Below are 23,984 nucleotides of genomic sequence, written 5' to 3'. Positions count from 1 at the left end.
GACAGTGTCATATTGTGGTGATCCAAGGATGTGAGAACAAGAACAAGTTTATCGTTAAAAATATCCCCAGTAGTCCTTTAGCTGAGGTTGAAAAAACGTGCATCCATGAGTCATGGATGAGGCAAAGTAATGGGAGCACATTATATTTTAGTGTACAATTATTATTATTATTATAATAACTAAGTTCTGAACTCACAAGGGTCATACAGCTAGTGTACAATTATCCAACCAGTTATACACACATTCAAACAAACAATACAGAAAACAGCAAATAACATCATTGTTAATAATAAGGTATAAGAAATCTTGAGTGTGTATCCACATTTTGCACCAGCTTGTAAACTAATAGTGTCTAATGTTTTTTGTAGTAATAAGATCTCTGAATTTTCTTGAGATTTATGTCAGAAACTTAAGTACTTTTATTTACTTATATATTTCATGAGGGAAGAGTTAAGCCCATAGGGGTTATACAGTGTAACCCCTGTGTAAGTCACTTACACAGCACCTAGAGGCAATCATACGCCCCTCAAGGGAGGTTCACCGGAGCCAGTGAAGAGTTCTTAAGTAAGTTTATTCAGGTATAGGTACACATAAATACAGTTACATAAATTATCATACATAGCAGTATATGTATAAATTACCTAGGACCTGCTCTCATCTTCTTTACATCAAACTTCAATGTCTCCCATTACTAGGTGCTGTATGATCCAAAAAACAGCCAGGAGCTATGACTCGACCCCTGCAACCACAAATAGGTGAGTACTCCCCACAAATATAATAATAATATTATTATTATTAACTGAAGCCATCATATTCAATGCAAGGACAGGGAGGGTAGATGACTAAGACATAAGTAAAACAGTTGGCATCTTCACTGCTAAAATGCTTCACCTGCTCAGCAGACTTCAGATGAAATACAAAGCCCTGGAGCTGAACACCTACCAAGACTGACTGACTGACTACCCCAAACTTACTTATTTCTTTAAAGCTGAGGGACTGACTACCTCATTACTACCTCTCCACTACTTCTGTTGTCTCTCGTATTCAAGTCACCTATGTCTTTCGACTGAGGAAGCCTGATGAGCAGGTGAAACAAATTGGCAATAGACACTAAACTGCTGCATGTCTTACTTATCTACTTGTCAGTATACCATTAATATAAAACAGGGAGGATAGCTCAAATTCTTTGGACCAAGAGCCCTTGGCCCTGTGGCCTGGCTGGCAAAGCTCTCGCTTCACACAAGGAGGGTCCAGGTTCGATTCCTGGCGAGTGGAAACATTTCAACACGTTTCCTTACACCTGTTATCCTGTTCACCTAGCAGTAAGTAGGTACCTGCGTGTTAGTCGACTGGTGTGGGTCGCATCCTGGGGAACAAGATTGAGGACCGCAATGGAAATAAGATAGACAGTCCTTGATGACGCACTGACTCTTGAGTTGTCCTGGGTAGTTAACCCTTCGGGGTTAAAAATCCGAACGAAATCTTATCTTTCACCGGCGTTAAGGCGCCTCCTCTGAAGGAAATATATTGTATAGATTAGTTATATGAAGAAACTGTATGTAAAATGACTAACAATGTCCAGTGAGGTCTGGCAAAGTAAGTTTATCCAGGTATACACAAACACGTTACATTATCATACACAGCAGCATATGTGTAGAGAACCTGGGATAACCCAAAAAAGTCAAGACAAAGTGACTTATTTCCACTGCCCTCTGTAATCCTGATCTTCTGAGCAACCACTCACAATGTGAGCTGCTGCTGCATAATAAACTAGCAGCTCAGGCAGCACCAAGAGAAAAAAATAAACTCCATACCCCACCAAAGCCGGCGCTCAAGTCCTGAGTTCTGGAGAATTTTGCCTTTGCCGCCACAGTGGTGTTGTAGGAGTTTTTAAGGGCCATTAAAACTTTTGCTGTCCAGATTTAAGCAGTAAAATTTTCCCGGTTAGTTAGTTTAATGTGTTTATTATGTACCCCATACCCATCCTGTGGGCGGTAGTCAAAAGATTACAGAGGTACATAATGGTTCCAGGGATTGAGCCCCAAAGTTTTCATAGCTGAACAAGTTACAAAGGTAATGAACTCCAGGTAGATCTGGTCACAATCATGACAAGTTACAAAGGTATTTACAGATTAGAGGTACATAATGGGTCCAGGGACTGAATCAATTTTTCCCCAGAATCCGAGGAAAATATGCTGCCCAAATCTGGGCCGGGATTAAAAAGGAAACAAAGTTTTCTCTGGGAAAAGAAACGGGAAAAGTAAGTTTCCAATTAGGTCAGGTAGAGTCCCTTCCTAAAAAAAAAAATAATTCCTAGGGCTTCATTTGGTATTTCTATTAGGACCATTAAGGTAACTGTTAAAGTTAACCACCAAAAGGATATCTAATTGTAAAAGGAACGCCTGTTCCCTATCCTTGCCAGAAATGCTGTGCATCCTATGGGCCTTCAAATGATTGTATGCTTTGTATTTGCAGTGATTTGAAATAAAGAAATGTATTGTGTTATATTGTACTGTACTTCATCGCCAAACTTTATGCAATATTAATTTCTCGAACACCAAGAAGCACAGGGCTCGATATAGTGTAAGATGTCAGTGGCCTTTAATACCCACAACAAAAACAACAGGCAATTTGATTACATTTTTTCCTTCATAAAATTACAAACATTTTGGGAGGAACTTCAGCACCGGCGTTGGTGGTGTCTGGGAGAACTTATTCAGGAGTTAAGACACCTGACTTTGCCAGACTTCTTGTCACAAGTTGTAGTCATCAGGAGGAGATAAAACCTCTTAAGCAAATTGCTTGTATTCCGAGGGAAAAAAAAACTCAACAGGCATCACTGAACCAATAGTGATAACAGACACTACAACCAAAAGTGACAACAGATATCACTGAACCACGTGACAGCAGACACTACTTAACCAACAGTAAGTACAGACATTACTGAACCAACATTGGTGTGGAAAATTGCATTTATCTGAATGCATTATTATATACATAACAGTAAATGAACATTGATAATTATTATTTATCAGTTAGACAAGTAGGAATTTGGGACACCTAGGTCGCAAAAAATGTCCCCCTTCGATTCCTGCAACTGTCATATCCACAAGTTGCTCTGGACCTATTAATTAAATGAAATATACATACACCAGGAATACTGGTAAATATATAAATTTGTGGACTGTATATTAAAAATAATAAATGGTTATATATATACACAATTACATAACAGAAGGAAAATATATCTTAATATCACTCACCAATTTGACTGGAGATTAATGTGTATTATACCCAGAAAACCTCACTGTCTAAATTTATGAAATTACTGGTCAGAATTAAACATAAACAGACTTATCTGAGGTTCCTGGAGCTTTCTTGTCCAGTCGCCTGATACTCAAATTTTGCAGGAATGCATATCCACCAATTTCGCCTCCTATTTGAGAGGTGTCAGCACAATTTTAACCTCTAGAGCATGAAAAATTTTTCCCATTCACTAACCTTGTACCCAATTCAAAACCAAGATGGCGAGTCCCTTCTGAGTCCCCTTCTGCGCAGGCGCAGCTTCCCATTTTCGATTACATAAATTTTAAATACAGTATGGCCATCTATTTACATTTAATAACTACTGTATTTCTGGAAAATATATACAGTATTTTCCACACTGCGGCCGGCTGGAGTTCGTTGCTAAACGATTCAAATTACTCCTTCCTTTAGGAGACGATTCCAGCCAGTTCTGGATTGAGTGGCTGTTCTCCTAGCAGGTCTTACTATGATTTCATCTTCCGGCATCACTTGGTCTGCGTTATCTTCCATATCACTCGTGTCACTTTCCCTCAGATTTTCATTTACGTTTCGTTGAACACCTAATTCCAAGGGAATCAATTTATTAATTGTGCGTAAACTTTCCTGGCCACGACACAACACTTTGACATTCCTGACAACACCTTGTGCATCTGGGTACAATGTCAATACTTTGCCCAGAGGCCACAATGTTCGATGTTGTTCAGTGTCAATTAACACAATGTCACCTGGTTGAATGGTCTGTCGATTTACTGCCTCTGTCGCACCATAAAAGTGTTCACGTAGTGTAAGAAGATATTCCTTATGCCACACATTAGACCAATGATCAATTACTTTATTTAACATTTTAAATTTATTACACAACACTGCCGCATCATTGTAATCTTCATCACTTTCTTCCGGATTATCTCTATAGACAGGGGCAGCTTCCAATTTCCTTCCACATATTAGGTGAGAAGATGTTAATACATCTGCATCAGGTGTATCACTCATGTACGAGAGAGGCCTATTATTTATACGATTTTCTGCCTCCACTAACACTACACGGAATTCTTCCAAATTAATTCTCTTCCGGTGTAGTACTTTGCGGAGACACCTCTTCACTGTGCCTATCAGTCTTTCGTACAGCCCTCCCTGCCAAGGGGCTCTAGGAGTAATAAATTTCCAGGTACACCCTCGCTGGGTTAACAGAGATTGAACAGCATTACTATTATTTAATTCTATCAAGTGTTGAGCAACTGCTACAAAATTTGTGGCATTATCCGAAATCATCAACCTCGGACAGGATCTCCTAGCTGCAAATTTTCGAAACAGCTGTATAAACTGTTCTGCAGACAAGTCCTGTGCCACTTCTAAATGAACTGCCCAAGTAGCAGTACAGGTGAACAAACAAACATACACTTTCAGTGGAACACCATTTGACGTACCTGTTAAAATTATTGGACCACTATAGTCTACACCTGATACATCAAATGGTTTCACTAATTGTACATGCTCCTTTGGCAATGGTGGAGGACCTGGGTACATATAGGATCTGGCATCCACACGGCAACATATTACACAAGATTTAATCACCCTTTTTACACTTTGCCGTCCTTGTGGAATCCAGAAAGTTTCCCTAATACAATTTAAGGTATCTTGTACCCCACCATGCATTACATTTTTATGGGCATTTAGAACAATCAAATTTGTTAGATGATGAGTTTTGGGCAGTAAGATAGGGTGTTTAGCATAATCACCCAATTCAGCATTTTGTAACCTACCTCTGCACCTAATTACATTGTTCTCTAAATACAGCCCCAATTTCTCTATTATAGAACCTTTCACAATTTTTCTTTCCATCATCAATTTAATCTCATTTCCATAGATTTCCTCCTGTACCCTCTTTATCCAATATTCAAGAGGATGTGAAAACTTATATGAAATATTCATCTTGTTTAGAAATTTAAACACCAATTTAGTTACATTGATTAGTTTGGGTAAAGAAGAATACCTATTTATATCAATGGCTAAGGAAGGACAAACTATTGGAGCGGTGGTCACAGTAATTTCAACAGGAGCAATATACGCCTTTTGTACAGGACAATTAGCTTTATTTACCAACCAGCTCGGTCCTTTAAACCATGATACAGCATTTACAAATTTAGCATAAGGTAAACCTAGAGACAAGAAATCAGCTGGATTCTCCTCACCAGGTATATGATTAAATGTTATCATATGCTGACCCAAACTATTATACTTCTCTTGCATCTGATTAATTTCAGCGACTCTGTTTTGTACGTACACAATTTTACTGTTTCCATTACGAATCCATTGTAAGGATACCTCATTATCAGACCAAATTACAGTGTTGCTAATATTTATCTCCTGCAACTTATTTATTATATAATTAGCTAATTTGACACCTACATAAATGGCTGTTAATTCCAACTGAGGTAAGGTACGTGATTTAATTGGAGACACTTTAGCCTTAGACATAACAAGACAAATAACACTATTACATTTTTCCCATTTGGATTGGCCACCTGGCATGGGAACTCCAACATTGGAATTTTTTCATAATCACCAATTATTTCATCCCACCTGTTAATGAATTCCTCAGGTAGAATTTCATCCCAAGTACATTTAAGTTTCCATGCTTCCTGAATTAATAATTTCCCTCTTATAGTAAGGGGTGACACTAAACCTAGTGGATCAAAACATTTGGAAACTTCAGCAAGCAAAACTCTCTTAGTTAATTTATTGGGCATACTGTAATTATTAGGTTTTAACATTAACAAATCTCTCTCAGTATCCCAATTTAAACCCAATACATTACTACATTTTGGCACTTCATCTCCAGGGTAATCTTTACTTATTTTGCCCTTCAATTTGGATGAATTACTATTCCATTCTCTCAGAGGCATATTTGCACTTTGCATTATTTTATTAGCCTCTCCATAAGTCATTAACAGTTCCTCTTCATTGACGTCACACCCAGAAAATTGTCCACATAAAATTGTTTGCTCATTACTTTACTCAATGGACTTCCCGTACATTTAAGGTGTGCATTTATCCTCGCTTGAAGTAGGAACGGACTGGATGTAGCACCAAATAATACGCTCCTAAAGCGAAAGGTTTTCAGAGGGCTAAGTGGGTCACTAGGATTCTCAGGCCATAAGAAGCGGGTACAATCCCAGTCAGCCTCTTGTAAACCCACTCTTAGGAAAGCTTTACTTATGTCAGCCGTAAAGGCATAATTCTTTACTCTGAAATTTAATAAGATATCTCCTAATTTTTCCGTCAACGACGGACCTGTCATCAAACAGTCATTTAACCTAGGTACATTTTTGTTACTCCTGGCACTACAATTAAACACAATCCTGAAAAGAGTGGTCTTAGAATCCTTCTTCACTCTGTGATGTGGCAAATAGTGACCATAAATTTTGGCTTGCTCAGGAGGTACCTCTTCTATAAATATATTAATTAATTGTTCAGCAATTATATCATTATAGGCAGTTAACAATTCTGGTGTCTTACTCAGTTCGCGGAGCTGAGCCTTTAACTGCCCATATGCCATTCTGCAATTAGTGGGCAATTCTGGATGGTTCAGTCTCCACGGAAGTCGTACCCAGTATTGTCCAGATTCAAATTTTACATCTTTCAGGTATTGCTCCTGAGTAAAAGAATCGTCTGGACTTTCTTCATTTACATTTATTCCAATGCTGTCTAATTCCCACAATTTATGCACTGGCTCAACACTATCCTCTATGAAAGAATTATACTGGGGCACGACTTCATGAGTAAGACACACAGTTATGGTATTTGTAGTTTCCTCTAGTCATGAATTATTATTACGAGGAATCCTACCATACATTACATGGCCTCCTGCAGTCTTCAAAAGGGTGACACCACATTTCTTTACCATACCCTTTACAAAGGAGGCATAATAGTCACTACCTATCAAAATATTTATTGGGCCTACAGAATCATCACTTACCCCAGAAGGTGCTAAATTTACATTATGTGAAAGTCTTTCTGTAGCTTTACTAAGCCCTACTGTAGATATTTTCTCTGGAAGTCTATCTACAATTGCTGCATTAACACGTTTTTTCTCATTGCCCAACCTGACAGTTACATAAACAGTGTCATACAATTGAGCCCTTTTATCCGAGAGAAAACCAGATAATTTTAAAGTTGTGGGATCTCCCATCTGTACTTTCATACCATCAAGACATTGACGTTTTATGAAAGTACGCTGGGATCCCTGGTCTAATAATGCAGTTACATTTTTTAATTTATGCCTTTTATCATCAATTTTTACCTGTAACACAGGTAAGGCTACTTCAGCAAAACCATCATTATTAACATTAGCAGCAATTTTTACATTAGCCACTGTTGTGTCAGGATTGTCAACATTATCATTATTATCAACATTATCATATAGACCTTTACACATGACTATATGGTGTCTTCCTTTGTGACATTGATAACAGAAGTTTAATTTGGCATAACAATCCTTTATATTGTGATTACCTAAACATCTGATACATCTGTCAAGTTCCTCCAATCTTTCAACTTTATCATTTCATGAATTGTATGCATTGCAATTCTTAGATAAATGAGTACCCTTGCAGAAAAGACAATCTCTCTTTTCTCTGACTGGTTTCTTATTAACTGGGCTACTCTTAGGAGGGTACTTATTCTTCTTACCTAGTGGAGAATCATTATTTCTGATTCTTGCTACTTGATATGCACCTATGCAACTCTTGTTAGGAAATGAATTTTGATTATTACCATTGGGATAATTTTTCCCTTTGTGAAACTTGACAGATACCTCAGAGTTATTATGTGTTGCATCTTTAAAATGAGTTAGTTGGCTGGTCTGCAACTGCACAATTAATTCTTGTAGACCTAGTCTTATTTCCTCCAGACCAAAATAACTCTTGTGATACTTATTCGAGAGTCATTCAAGTGTTTTACAGCTGAATTTATTCTGTACTATGGCACTCAATAACCAGTCTGATTCCTTCAGATTATATTTATTACTTAAAGTTTTGAGAGTGCTCTCCAGTTTAACTCTAAACTGCTGTAAACCTTTGTAAGTGTGATCTGGAGATTTTAAATTAACAATGATATTCACTAGATCCAACCTACTTTGTTCTATATTACCATAAGTGACTTTCAACAAGTCAACTGCTTCCTTGTAAGAGTCATCTACATTGGGAAAGGCTTGTATGAATATGTAAGCATCTCCTCTTACCTGTCCTTTGAGGTAAAATAATTTAGTTACACAGGCTAGATCACTCCTGTCATGCACAGCTGCTTTAAAAATTGACCAAAATTCCTCCCAATTTTCTCCAGGATTAAACACAGGCAAACACAATTCTGGGAGTTTTAGCAAAGACATATTATTTGTTGGAGCAGACTGACCAACTGCTTGGTTTACACATTTTAATTTATTCAAGGCCTGACTTTTACAAGAAAGAATCTTTTCCTCTAATTCATAATACTGATTAATTATGAGATCTACTTCAGTCTCATCTACACAGTTTACTAACAAATCTCCTTCATATTTGTTGTAATATAATTTGTATGAATCATATCTATTACCTAAAGCATCTAAATACAATTTTAAATCATCAGTATTCACAGTTTCTTGATTCATTAATTCCAAACATTTATTGTATGCTTTTGTTACATGCCCCTTCCTAGCTTGCAGTGAGGCTTTCTTTACTCTATATTCCATATGTTTGCCTTCTACATTAATTTCCTCATTTTCAGCCATGATGTAATGTATTAAATTCAACTTAATAACACTGATTATGTACTAAATTATGCACTTTATAAAGGTAAATAGTACAACTTACCTTTAAATAAATTCTAGCTACTTGAGCTTAGCAATTACATGTAAAAAATTGTAATATAAATTTTAAATACACATTACTAATGTTAGCTACACTTAAGCTTAGCAATTAGACATGTAAGAAATTTATATATAAATTTTAAATGTACATTAATACAAACCTTTAGCCAGCCTTGGCTTATCAAAATTATTATACAAATTAATATAAATCCTTGCCAGAATTTGGCATAGCAAAATTAAAATTATATACATTAATATAATTAGCAACACTTGCCTTATCAATTACACATACATTGATATAAATCTTGGCCAGAATTGTCTTATCAAATTAATATTGTAATAATTATAATCCACTACACATTAAGTAAAATTAATATTATACACATTAATATAATTAGCAACACCTGGCTTATCAATTACACATACACTGATATAAATCTTGGCCAGAATTGTCTTATCAAATTAATATTATACAAATTAATATAAACTTAGCCAGACTTGACTTATCAAAATTAATATTGTAATAATTATAATCCACTACACATTAAGTAAATTTGTGAACTTAACATCCACCTCCTTCTGTCATTTCACATATAATTATTAAGTAATTAACCAATTAATGACTTCACTAATTACCTCCGGTTCAAGAAGGACCAACGGGCAAATTAAATGTGGAAAATTGCATTTATCTGAATGCATTATTATATACATAACAGTAAATGAACATTGATAATTATTATTTATCAGTTAGACAAGTAGGAATTTGGGACACCTAGGTCGCAAAACATGTCCCCCTTCGATTCCTACAACTGTCATATCCACAAGTTGCTCTGGACCTATTAATTAAATGAAATATACATACACCAGGAATACTGGTAAATATATAAATTTGTGGACTGTATATTAAAAATAATAAATGGTTATATATATACACAATTACATAACAGAAGGAAAATATATCTTAATATCACTCACCAATTTGACTGGAGATTAATGTGTATTATACCCAGAAAACCTCACTGTTTAAATTTATGAAATTACTGGCCAGAATTAAACATAAACAGACTTATCTGAGGTTCCTGGAGCTGTCTTGTCCACTCGCCTGATACTCAAATTATGCAGTAATGCATATCCACCAATTTCGCCTCCTATTTGAGAGGTGTCAGCACAAATTTAACCTCTAGAGCACGAAAAATTCTTCCCATTCACTAATGTAGCCAATTCAAAACCAAGATGGCGAGTCCCTTCTGAGTTCCCTTCTGCGCAGGCGCAGCTTCCCGTTTTCGATTACATAAATTTTAAATACAGTATGGCCATCTATTTACATTTAATAACTACTGTATTTCTGGAAAATATATACAGTATTTTCCACAATTGGCCCGGTCACAGACCGGGCCGCGGGGGCGTTGACCCCCGGAACTCTCTCCAGGTAAACTCCAGGTAAACAATCACTGAACCAACAGTGGCAACAATCACTGAACCAACAGTGGCAACAATCACTGAACCAACAGTGACAACAATCACTGAACCAACAGTGGCAACAATCACTGAACCAACAGTGGCAACAATCACAACCAACAGTGGTAACAATCACTGAACCAACAGTGGCAACAATCACTGAACCAACAGTGGCAACACAACCAACAGTGACAACAATCACTGAACCAGTAGTGGCAACAATCACAACCTACAGTGGCAACAGTCACTGAACCAACAATGACAATCACTGAAACAACAGTGGCAACAATCACTGAACCAACAGTGGCAACAATCACTGAACCAACAGTGACAACAATCACTGAACCAACAGTGGCAACAATCACTGAACCAACAGTGACAACAATCACTTAGCCAACAGTGGCAACAATCACTTAGCCAACAGTGGCAACAATCACTGAACCAACAGTGGCAACAATCACTGAACCAACAGTGACAACAATCACTGAACCAACAGTGGCAACAATCACTGAACCAACAGTGGCAACAATCACTGAACCAACAGTGGCAACAATCACTGAACCAACAGTGACAACAATCAACCAACAGTGGCAACAATCACTGAACCAACAGTGGCAACAATCACTAAACCAACAGTGACAACAATCATTGAACCAATAGTGACAACAATCACTGAACCAACAGTGGCAACAATCACTGAACCAACAGTGACAACAATCACTGAACCAACAGTGACAACAATCACTGAACCAACACAAGAAGAGTGACAACACACTACACCTCTTGTAGTCATCAAGAGTAGAAATCTGTAAGTATGCTGCATGTATCCTGAAGAATATGCTGTATAAATAAATATTGCAAGTTATGGTGATTGTACAGTACTGAAATAGTGTATGTCACTGAGCATCATTGTGAAAAACTTTTTTAACGTTCAGAATTTAAATTCAAAATTTTATTACTAGAAGCCTTACAGACGTCGATGTGGGACAGTATTACAATAAAATAATGTTAATGGCAATCTACAAACATATACAGTATATGTTCAAAGAATTAATTCAGATGGTTATTCTTTTCTTTACTGGTCTTTACTGATGCTCAGCATACAGAGGGGCTTTTAGCATGTACACCCAACTATTATATGCCTCTGTACAATCATGTAATTTGTCAAAATAAAAAATCTAATCTAATCTAATATGTGGCCATATGATGTTAAGCTAAAAAACAGTTATCATTTATTAGTTTTTCTTCCAGCTGATGCTTGATATATGGTAAAACTTGACTTAACAGACTAATTGGGGGTGGTAATGGTAATTGTGGAGAATACAGACGAGATTGTTATGCCATGATTGTAACAGAAATGGACAGTTTTGTAACCGACAGACTGTATGTTGTATCCAAAATTGACTGACCCAGTGTATTTTGTCTTATACTTTGTGAAGTCCATTAAATCAAAAGTTTACTACTGTACAGTCTTCAGTTCCTCAGTCAAAAATTGCAAATGTAGAATGTTTTGTCCCTAAAATTTCTGTCACTAAATTGTGGTTACTGTATTTTGTATCACCTTATTTCTTAGATCTCTAAGTTTATACACTATTAACCATACATTACTTTATTGTTTTTAAGACTAAATATGGAAGAGCAAGTGACGGCTACGGAGTCTGAGGAAAGACTGAAGGACATCAGCACTAGTACAAACAAGAGACACAAACATGTGCCACTCGAGAGCTTGGCCCGGCAGGTTTGTCACTTATCTTTGATATGTTTTCTGTATCGTGTGTGGCATTACGTGTCCCTGCCACATTTTTTCTCACAAGATGTAAATTTTTATTCAGATTCAATACAATTGTTTTAGTAACTTGTGTATAAAATAACCTAGGATAACACAGTCAAGTCAGACATGGTGATAGTTCCATTGTAGTACTTGTGTTACATAACTAGGCATACAGTAAGTACATATATACATCCCATTTTATTCTCTACCCTTATTAATATTGCAGTAATAATAAAAATTCATCCATGAATACCGTATTCTGTGTGTTATAATTAACAATAAAATGCAGTATCCTGTGCAGTGAATATATCAGTTACATGACAGTTCCTTATTTTCTGTGGTCGTATTAATAGGAAAGCACTAAACCCACAGGAGTCATACAGTACATGGTGACTGAGAGGCAATCAGGTTTGATCCAAAAAAGTTGTGGATCGAACAAGAGACCTTCACCAGAATCAAGACGCCTCCCTTGAAATAGGGCAGTTTCTTTATGAACATTAAAAAAACATTTTCACTTAATTTATTCATCTTGTTTTCTCATTTACATCCCAAATAATTAACCACATTGAAAATAAGTGTAACCTAATTCAGTATTTTAATAATCAGTATACCCTCGATATAATGGACCTCTATAACATTCTTCAGAAAAATGGAATAAAATCTGCAGGAAAATTAATAAGAACTAAGATATTAATTGGTACGTTTTTAACTACCAATTAATATCATATTTCTTATTAATTTGTCAGATGATTAATTAATTTGGAAGATGACTGTGGTAGTGATACCCTTTCCTGATGAGCGGCAAGTCATGCAATTGATATAGAAACAAAAGACAAATTTCATTACCTGGAGAGATATCTGGAGAGAGTTCCAGGAGGCAATGCCCCCGTGGCCCAGTCTGTGACGAGGCCTCATGGATCAGGGCCTGATCAACCAGGCTGTTACTATTGGCTGCACACAACCCGATGTACGAACCACAGCCTGGCTGGTCAGGTTCTGACTTTGGGCGCCTGTTTAGTGCCTGCTTGAAGACAGCCAAGGGTCTATTGGTAGTCCCTCTTATGTATGCTGGGAGGCAGTTGAACAGTCTTAGGCCCCTGACACTTAATTGTGTTGTCTCTTATCATGCTAGGGGCACCCCTGCTTTTCATTGGGGGGATGTTACAGAATGGACATAAATTACAGAATGGACATACACTCGTTAGAAAACATTCAGCATAGAATGACTAAATTAATACATAGCATTAGAAATCTTCCTTATGAAGAAAGATTGAAGACCCTTAAATTACATTCACTTGTTAGACGAAGAATGAGGGGAGACATGATTGAAGTGTGTAAGTGGAAGATGGGTATAAATAAAGGGGATATAAATAAGGTCTTGAGGATATCTCTGCAAGAGAGAACCTGCAGTAATGGATTTAAATTAGATAAGTTTAGATTTAGAAAGGACATAGGAAAGTGTTGGTTTGGAAATAGGGTAGTTGATGAGTGGAACAGTCTACCTAGTTGGGTTATTGAGGCTAGGACATTGGGTAGTTTCAAATTTAGGTTGGATAAATATATGAGTGAGAGGGGTTGGATTTGAGTGGGACTTGCAAATGAGTGGATAGAGTTATCAGAGCTTATTTCTTGAGTAGCATTGAGGACTGGGTTGGGAAAATGTTTCGTTAGTGGGATGAATTGTAAAGGACCTGCCGAGCATGGGCCAACAGGCCTGCTGCAGTGATCCTCCTTTCTTATGTTCTTATGTTATGTTGTATCGTCTGCCGAGTCTTATGCTTTCATAGGGAGTGATTTTCGTGTGCAAGTTTGGTACTAATCCCTCTTAAGATTTTCCAACTGTTTATAATCATGTATCTCTCCCGCCTGCATTCTGGCAAGTACAGGTTGAGGAACTTCAAGGTTTCCCAGCAATTGAGGTGTTTTATCACATTTACAAAATTGTCAATTAAATGATAAAACAATTTCTATCGACCACACTTACATTACCAGTCACCAGTTTCCCCCCTTAATCCATTGTATCGAGGCTTTACTCTATCGTATTGTCAAATATCTACTGTAACCTGTTTAATTTTTTTCTTACCCAAAAGCAGAGTTATTGCTCTCTATTCATTCATGTCTTTTCTTTTGCTATGGAAATTTACACGTTACATTATTTATATACTAGAGGTACAGCATGAGTAGTTAGTACCATGCATAATTTTAGTTCCAGTATTATAGAGTAGAATCTCGTGTATTACAGTATGCATTTTATCATCATATTCATATTTTCAAGGTTTGTACTTTGATACCCCCAATTCATAAATGATGAAGGATTTACATATTTCCTTCCAAAATTACAATATCACAGAAGAATTACAAATAGGCCATGGTACTGTTTTGAAAAACCCATGAGTGTACACAATATGTTGGGCAGAACTAAACCTAATGCAATGTTTATAAAGTAATAATATGTAATAACAATAACAATATTATTATTATTATTATTATTATTATTATTATTATTAACAGTAATAATAATAATGTAATAACTTTAATAATAGTACCTGGTATCAATATCGATTATAATTGTGCAGTATTTAGAGCAGAATTAAAATTATTAGAAACATAGGGTCAGTATTACAGAGCATGGAATAATAGTGAGTGTAGATAATGCAAAGTAAGAACAAACAAAAATGTGGTTGTTAGTTTAAAATCTAGAATAAAGTTTGAATATGATTGGAGGTGTGTGACAACTTAGGACAAGCTGATTTATATTACACTTGGTAGAAAATTGTTGATACTTAACTTCTATATAGATAACATATATTGTAAATTGTGTTTTATGTCAGGAGATAATGACTAGGTTCAGTTTTCCATAATACAGTGTAATATTTTCTAAGAGAAATTATCATTTTATTCAAGTGGTGTTCTTCGATATTTCTTCTGAAGTTAATTACTGTACGTTTTCTTTCTTTCTGTCATGTGTTTCGATCTTTTGTGTATGTAATTGTTAATGTTGATTTGAAGAAATAATGATAAATGAGATTTGAAGAACATAAGAAAAGTGGCAAATTTCTTAAGTCACTGTTGAATGCTGTATGCAAAACTAAAAAAAATTAGTGCTTAGGTATATCTTTACTGGAGAAATGTTAATCTAAATCACTAAGATATGAACATATAAAATTAGAGTTACAGTATATCCAAAACTGCTATAATATTGAAAGGAGTATTAAATATCAGATGTAATTGTATAGGGCTTTAAGCTAAATAAACAACTAAAACAGTCTTTGTATTTATTTATTGGTGCTTTTGTGCTCTCTTGTTTCTAGATATTCTGAAGCTATATGTGTTCAAAAATGTGAGTAAGCATATCATCATTTGTTAATCATATTTTCAGGAGCTAGAGATAAAAATTAAGCAGTTGGAGGCACACAACAAACAGCTTCGGAACCTACTTGCGAAGAGTCAAGGTGTAACAGAAGTGAAAGGAAAAGAAGGATCAGATAAGAAAGCTAAAAAAGAGAGGCACTTTGATTTTACGAGGTACAAATTTTATTTACAATATACACTGCATTTGACATTAATTTTATTGCAGTGATTGCCTCAGTTATTGTAAATTTACTGGTAAAACATATATTCATATTCAGTGATATCAACTTGTTTTCCCAACTTGGATATTTTTTGATTTCCTTTTCTTTAGTCTCTTGTTAAGGTTTCTGATGGCATGACAGATTGATCACACTCACAGCTTCAAGCTTAACCTAAAACCTCTAGAACTGAGACTGATTGAAAGTGCACCTTATTTTGTCAGTGAATACTATATTGTATATTAAACTGTAAAGAAAGGGGGGTTTTACCTGCATTGAAAGGCTTGATTTGTTAACCATCATGGGGAAAAGGCTTTAAATTTTTTTCATTACTTACTGGTATTCAAAACAGTACTGTAAAAAAGGGGTCTTTTATTAATGATTTCAAAACAATGTTCCAGTTGTCAGGGAGCTGACATACTTTTAGTTCAACGAAGAGTGTAAGCACTTTTTTTGGGCAAGCCAAATTGCACTGCACCATAATCTTGTCTCAATTTCAGACACTCTAAACGACATGTGCTTTTAAAGTTAGCATACCTTGGATGGGACTACCAGGGTTTTGCTGTTCAGGAGGATACTCAACAAACCATTGAGGCCCAGTTGTTTTCAGCTCTTCTTAAGACACGTCTCATAGAGTCAAGAGAAACTTCAAGCTATCACAGGTGAAGTCATAAAACATCACCACTCTTTGGAATGCAAAGTATGTGATAGTAAGTTTTTTTTGTTTTTAACCAACTCATAGGTCCTTTTCCTCTAAGGCCAGGTAACTCAAGGTGAAAAGCACATTCACCATCACTTGCTCTTCAGCTGCTAAAATGCTAGAATAATGTTTATAATATTTTATTTTTTGTTTCAGATGTGGTAGAACTGACAAAGGGGTCAGTGCATTCCATCAAGTTATTTCCATCACTCTTCGAAGTAAATTGAAATCAGGAGTTGGTATCAGCAATCCAGAGAACTTTGATATGGCATCAAGCAAAGATGACACAGGAGATGAAATTAATTATGTGCAACTTCTAAACAAAGGTTTGTATTAAGTGAAGTTTGTATAGTTGTATCTAGAATTTTATTTTGTAAATTTAGCTGGGTATCCCATTTAGACATTAGTATTTATACATTACAATAATATATAGGATATGCAGGATAACAGGTATATCTTGCTACTTCTACTTACACTTAGGCCACACTACACATGCGTGTCCATGTGTATATATGTAAACATCCATCTGGGTTTTGTTTCATTTTCTTAATAGTTCCTGTTCTTCTTTATTTCCTCTTATCTACATGGGGAAGTGGAAAAGAATTCTTCTTCTGTAAGCCATGCATATCATAAGAGGCGGCTAAAATGCCAGGAGCAAGGGGCTAGTGACCCCTTCTCCTGTATACATTACTAAATTTAAAAAGAGAGACTTTTTTTTTCTTTTTAGGTCCTGCCTTGGTGGAATATGGCCAGTTAATTGGAAAGAAAAATAATATAGGATTTAAGACAGTGGATGGGTTGATGATTCAATGCATAGATAGCATATAGTCACATGAAGCTCCAGATTAATAGTACCATTGACCGGCTAAGAAATTTTTTGATAATCCGGTAGCAGGCAGAAGAGGTAAATGCACATCATATTAGAGATAGGTGGAATTCAGTATATCCACATGTATAAAGTTTCTTATTTTGACAAATACAGTAGAGTACATATTTCATTATTTATATTTTCAGTTTTGTACACTAATGCAAAACATTTTAGTTCACTGATCATTGCTTCAGGTTATTTTTATAAATGTAACTAACTAAACACTTAACCTTAGATACAGTAGTACAGTACATTGTAATTACTTCTATACCATTCAGTTGCATCAATACATGAAAAAATTGATTTCACCACATGGGATAGAATTTGCCACTGTTTTTCTTGTGATGTCAGTATGCTGGAAAGACAGCAGTTGATTGAATGATAGTGAATGTGTTTCCTCCCTACTTTGTTAGGAGATGGCTACTGTTTTACAAAAAAAAAAATCCTGTATGCTTCACTCAAGAACTAAGAATCTTTTTTATTCCAGTTCTCCCACCTGAAATAAGAATGCTGGCCTGGTGCCCAGTGTCGTTAGGTTATTCTGCAAGGTTTGACTGCTCCCGACGTACGTATAAATATTTCTTTCCGAGAGGAAACATGAACATCCAGGTAAAGTATATTATGTAGTATTAACATTTATGGCTCTACTTTTTTGTCAGGTTTTTCATTACAGTCTCTCCTCACTTAGCGACGTACTCGTTTACCGATGCCTTGGACTTATGATGGGCTCTCTGACCAGTATTCCTATATAAATAATGTATATTAGAGCTGATTTCCTCTATTCTGTTTATTTCAGTATGCAGTACACTACTGTATAAACATTTAAAAATATACCAGAAATGTTATAAATGGTGCAAAGGTGATATTAAAACAATATCAAAGATGGTTGACACAAACTCACTACCAAAATAGTATGCTCCTCACTTAGCAATGAATTCGTTTAACGGCATGGTCTTAGGAACGAAACTCTGTCGTTAAGTGAGGAGAGGCTTTTTTTCTTTTTGATCTAAGCAATGATAGCACCTGACAAATTAATCTAAATGTGATCAAAGAATATATTAATTGTTTTTACTGAAGAAGGGGCCCCTACTACAAAATCCTCAAATTCTTCCTAGTACAACCAACTTATTTTGTTATTATCTTGCTGGTTTACATCAAGTAACTGTACCTAATTATACTCAGACAGTATTTGTCTACAGCTGCTAAGAATTATGCACAGTCTTTGGTAGATTCTTGTGAAGGATAATGTTGTTTGCCATGTTCAAATTCAAAATAATATATACCTCACACCATATCATGGTATTACACATATCATAAATTGTACTTCCTCATATTAATAATAGAGTGAAATATTGACTATTTTTATTCTACCACTCTTCACCTGTCTAGACTTAAGTAGTCTATAAGTATTACGTTAAATCTGCTCAAAATGCCTAGGCATGATAGTGGCTTTCTTTGCTCCAGTCATATTATATGTAAATACACATTATAACCTTAGCAAAGAAATAAATATTTTATTTATTTTTTTATAATAACTTTGTCAAAGTTTTTTAAATATAAAGTTTTATGTCAATAAAATATACCAGTAGCTTGGTTGAATTTAGTCAGAAATCTTGGTAACAAATACATTTGCCAAAAATGAGTAAATAGTAAACATTTAAGTAGTGTGCAAGTTTTAATTCAGTATAATTTTACTCAACATTTATATTACTTAAACATAAAAAGTTTTACTACTTAGGCCCTTTACTTATGGTCCAGTATTTGTTCTTATAGTCAAAATAAGACAGAAAGTTAGAAAGACTTTAGAACGTGTAGCACTTCCCTAGAAGCTTTATTATATTTTTTATGAAGTATTTCTTGCATTATGTTTTGTATCTTTATTAAAGCGGTTGATTTTATCACTAAAATATTTAAGAATGATAACATTTAGGAATAATTGTGCATTGAAATGTACAACTTTTTTTAAACACATCAACCATCTCTGACCAAAGTATGGTGACCTGAAAAAGAAGAAACATTTTCACCATCATTCATTCAATTTCTGTTTTGCTAAAAGTGTGCTGACATCACAGTGCAGATGATTTACTGAACTGCAACATCCCCACCTCTCCTTACAGTGCAGACACTGTACCTCCCATCTCTAGGACTCAAGCCCTGTTGGATGTCCAAGCCCGTAATGCTCACAACCTTCTTTACCCACTCTTTCCAACCTTTCCTTTGATGACCCCCAACCCCTCCTTCCCTCCACCCCAAATTTATACACCTTTCGTCTCTTCATCCTAGATTTATGCAACCACTTAGTAATCCTATTTTGCTCCATCCTCTCTAAGTGTTTTGGCAAAATCCATAAGAGAAAACTAGCCGTGTATGATATAACTCTAGACTTACACGTCACGGATGTAAGTAACACCAAGAGCAAACAAGTATTTAAACAAATCTTCATGAAGGGTAGAAATTATCTGACAGATAGTTTGTTAATAATAATAACAATAATAATAATATCTTTATTTACTACTAGTATATGTACATGATATACAGGCCTAGCTGACATCAATGACATACTACTATATAGAAAGTCACTTGTTACACTGAGCATTTCGGGCAGATTAGGTCAGTTTTGTCCCAGGATGCGTCCCACACCAGTTGACTAACACCCAGGTACCCATTTTAAACTAATGGGTGAACAGGGACAGGGACAGCATGTGTCTTATGGAAACACGTCCCTAATGTTTTCCAGCCGTACCAGAGAAGATTCAAACCCTGGACCTCAGTGTGTGGGCTGAGTGTGCTAGCGATCGAGCTACGGAACACCTCAACATTATTGTATTAGCTATTCGTAGTTGCATGAGCAGAGCTACAGTTGTAGTGTCCTTATTAATAATCAAAATTGTATGTCTTCTCTACAAGACTTATTAAAGCCATACAGCACGACCTAACAGAATACTCAATTCTCTTGTATTCATTGTACCTTATCTAATGACCATTTTTTTTTTTTTTCAACAAGTCGGCCGTCTCCCACCGAGGCAGGGTGACCCAAAAAAGAAAGAAAATCCCCAAAAAGAAAATACTTTCATCATCATTCAACACTTTCACCACACTCACACATTATCACTGCTTTTGCAGAGGTGCTCAGAATACAACAGTCTAGAAGCATACACATATAAAGATACACAACATATCCCTCCAAACTGCCAATATCCCAAACCCCTCCTTTAAAGTGCAGGCATTGTACTTCCCATTTCCAGGACTCAAGTCCGACTATATGAAAATATATGACCATATGTACTGTTATTGCCTTATTAATCATAAGTTAATTTTAAGTTTGCCCGAACTGCTCTGCACATAAAGGGGCATTTGGCATGTACACCCATCTATTATATTTCTTTATACAAACATGTATCATGTCAAAATAAAATATTATTATTATTATTATTATTATTATTATTATTATTATTATTATTATTATTATTATTATTATTATTGAGTCCTGGAAATGGGAAGTACAATGCCTGCACTTTAAAGGAGGGGTTTGGGATATTGGCAATTTGGAGGGATATGTTGTGTATCTTTATATGTGTATGCTTCTAGACTGTTGTATTCTGAGCACCTCTGCAAAAACAGTGATAATGTGCGAGTGTGGTGAAAGTGTTGAATGATGAAAGTATTTTCTTTTTGGGGATTTTCTTTCTTTTTTGGGTCACCCTGCCTCGGTGGGAGACGGCCAACTTGTTGAAAAAAAAAAAAAAAAAAACTTATAAATAGCATTCATTCAGTGAAAACAACATGCATTAAATTTATTTGCAATAAGAGTGTAAAAACAAGCTAATGTTTCACACATTTTTGGGCACCATTAACAACTTTCATAGGCTTCAGTTTTTGATGCTCCACAATCCTGTATGAAAAATATTTGCTAAATTTTTGAAAACGCCAACAGAAGGGCTGTTATAGATACCACCCATGTACAGGTTAAGGGTTAAAATGGGAGAAGGGTCTACATTTTAGTTTATGGCTGAAGTTTATATGCAACCTTGATTATATACATTTAAGGGAATGTTTAACCCTTTTCTAAAAATTTTTGGGAATAAATTTATATACTTCTAGGGAGTTTTTGCTGTTCAACAATGTTTTAACTACCTTGGCAGAGAGGTTAATAAAAGATACTAATGTATACCATTTTTCACTCTGTTTTGGTCTCACTGTCTAACCAGGAAATGAATGAAAGTGCTCAGTACTTGGTGGGATACCACGATTATAGGAACTTCTGCAAGATGGATGTTGGAAATGGAGTTGTCAATTTTTGTCGTCGTATACTCTCCGTGAGCATTTCTCTAGTGTGCTGTGATGTACATAGAATAGAGAATCCATCTTTGAATAATGAAAGTCTCACTACAGAACAAGATAAGCAAGACATTAAACTAAATTTAGATTTACCATGCAAATTTATTCATGAGGCAACAGATAGAAGAAGGTTAACAAGCAATAATTTTCTGGAGCATTATGGAAAGAACAGTGGCATATGTAATAAAAAGCATCATACTGATGGATATGACATGTGTGTAGCTACAATTGAGGGGGAGGCTTTTCTGTGGCATCAAGTACGAGCAATCATGGCCATCCTGTTTCTTGTTGGAGAAGGCAAGGAGAAACCTGATATTGTAAAACATCTGTTAGATGTTGAAAATCATCCCAGGTAAATTTTTTCTTGTGTATCTATATGTGAATTGCTTAATCATGGAAATAAATGGTTCATTTATATTTTGCATACTGTACTTATTGATCTTTCAAATGGTTACCATATCTCATTTTTTCTTCCTGTCAATCATAATTTTTATATTCTTCTTTTAAGCTCTGGAAGTCATTTTGTAGAGGACATATGCGACCAGCTTTGTATTATATATGTACTAACCTTGTAGACTCATATGGATATAGTATGAAGCTTTGGATTTTTACAGATTTCCATGTTACAGTTTTTAAATGAAATAATTGTAATATTAATAAATAATTGAAGTACATACAGTGGTACCTCGGGATACGAACTTAATTCGTTCCAGAAGGCTGTTTGAGTGCTGATACCGAATGAATTTGTTCCCATAAGGAATAATGTAAATTAGATTAATCCGTTTCAGACCCCCAAAAATACACTTTACAAAAGCACTTACATAAATACACTTACATAATTGTTCGAGTTTTCAGCTGTTCGTATCGCGAGGTACCATGGTAATTGTATGGTCTGTTCTCTTATGTCTTTTTTAATGTTGGGTATGGTAGTGGATTATATATTACTCTTTCAGGAAGCCACAATACTGTCTTGCTAGTGATGTGCCTTTAAACCTTTATGGAACAACTTTTGAGGGGGTAGAGTGGCAATGGGATAATGACAATCTTCTTTGTGTGATCACACAGCTACAGGCACTGTGGATGCAACACTCTATACGGTAAAGTGGTCATCAGTGCATTGAAGGTTTTCTGTACTTAATCTAATCCATAAATATACATCAATAATGAAAGGAAAAAATTACATCAATAGAGACATATGACATCACTTGACATTCATATATTTTTGCACAGTTAATTTACTCAAAAAAAGATGGGTTGTTTAGAATCTAAATTAGCAATGTTGATTTGGATTGTCCCAGGTCCACAATGATTCGAAGAATGCTGTGGGATCTAGAAGGTCTGTATGGAGAGAGAGTTAAGGTAAATAAAGAAGAAAGTGCACCAAGAGATTGGAATTCATCCTTGCCACAGGAAGAATCCAGGGTGACAAAGTTTCCTCAAGCACAGAGTGTCAGTTTAATTCCAGGTGCAAGAACCAAAGTATACAAACCTCTGCTCTCTAGACCAACATGTGGTGAGTTGGGTCAATGATATTTTATTAATGTTATGATTAATGTACATACTGTATAAAAAATGGTAATACTGTACTGTATTATATTCTGTTGAAAGCAGTATTAGTTTTTTTTTTTTTTTTTTTTCCAACAAGTTGGTCGTCTCCCACCGAGGCAGGGTGACCCAAAAAAGAAAGAAAATCCCCAAAAAGAAAATACTTTCATCATCATTCAACACTTTCACCACACTCACACATTATCACTGCTTTTGCAGAGGTGCTCAGAATACAACAGCTTAGAAGCATATACGTATAAAGATACACAACATATCCCTCCAAACTGCCAATATCCCAAACCACTCCTTTAAAGTGCAGGCATTGTACTTCCCATTTCCAGGACTCAAGTCCGACTATATGAAAATAACCGGTTTCCCTGAATCCCTTCACTAAATATTACCCTGCTCACACTCCAACAGATCGTCAGGTCCCAAGTATCATTCGTCTCCATTCACTCCTATCTAACACGCTCATGCACGCTTGCTGGAAGTCCAAGCCCCTCGCCCACAAAACCTCCTTTACCCCCTCTTTCCAACCCTTTCGAGGACGACCCCTACCCCTCTTTCCTTCCCCTATAGATTTATAT

General features: G+C 35.7%; 2 protein-coding genes across 10 annotated transcripts in view; one reads left to right on the top strand and one right to left on the bottom strand.

The window, feature by feature from the left end:
* LOC128692690 (ATP-dependent DNA helicase DDX11) overlaps positions 1-1,921 on the bottom strand; it is a 38,437-nt gene extending 36,516 nt beyond the window's left edge. For 3 of the 6 annotated variants that reach the window (XM_053781988.2, XM_070089953.1, XM_070089955.1), the window contains exon 1: positions 1,815-1,921. In XM_053781988.2, coding sequence (XP_053637963.1) covers positions 1,815-1,901 — 87 coding nt within the window. In that variant the 5' untranslated portion in view covers positions 1,902-1,921. The other 3 variants (XM_053781989.2, XM_070089954.1, XM_053781990.2) reach the window with 3 other exon arrangements.
* Positions 1,922-1,924: 3 nt separating this feature from the next.
* LOC128692501 (tRNA pseudouridine(38/39) synthase) overlaps positions 1,925-23,984 on the top strand; it is a 29,561-nt gene continuing 7,501 nt past the window's right edge. The window contains exons 1-9 of one of the 4 annotated variants that reach the window (XM_070089959.1): positions 1,925-1,943; positions 12,230-12,344; positions 15,757-15,902; positions 16,447-16,608; positions 16,803-16,972; positions 18,002-18,123; positions 21,723-22,204; positions 22,806-22,949; positions 23,151-23,365. In XM_070089959.1, the coding sequence (XP_069946060.1) occupies positions 12,237-12,344; positions 15,757-15,902; positions 16,447-16,608; positions 16,803-16,972; positions 18,002-18,123; positions 21,723-22,204; positions 22,806-22,949; positions 23,151-23,365 (1,549 nt within the window). In that variant the 5' untranslated portion in view covers positions 1,925-1,943; positions 12,230-12,236. Of the gene's footprint in view, positions 2,074-2,570; positions 2,928-11,073; positions 11,415-12,229; positions 12,345-15,756; positions 15,903-16,446; positions 16,609-16,802; positions 16,973-18,001; positions 18,124-21,722; positions 22,205-22,805; positions 22,950-23,150; positions 23,366-23,984 lie in introns of those variants that run through there. The other 3 variants (XM_070089958.1, XM_070089956.1, XM_070089957.1) reach the window with 3 other exon arrangements.

This window comes from Cherax quadricarinatus, chromosome 30 (genome assembly GCF_038502225.1).
Source record: "Cherax quadricarinatus isolate ZL_2023a chromosome 30, ASM3850222v1, whole genome shotgun sequence".
NCBI classification, from domain to species: domain Eukaryota; kingdom Metazoa; phylum Arthropoda; class Malacostraca; order Decapoda; family Parastacidae; genus Cherax; species Cherax quadricarinatus.
The sequence above is the reverse complement of the archived record's forward strand: the minus strand, read 5'-3'. Positions and strand labels throughout refer to the sequence as shown.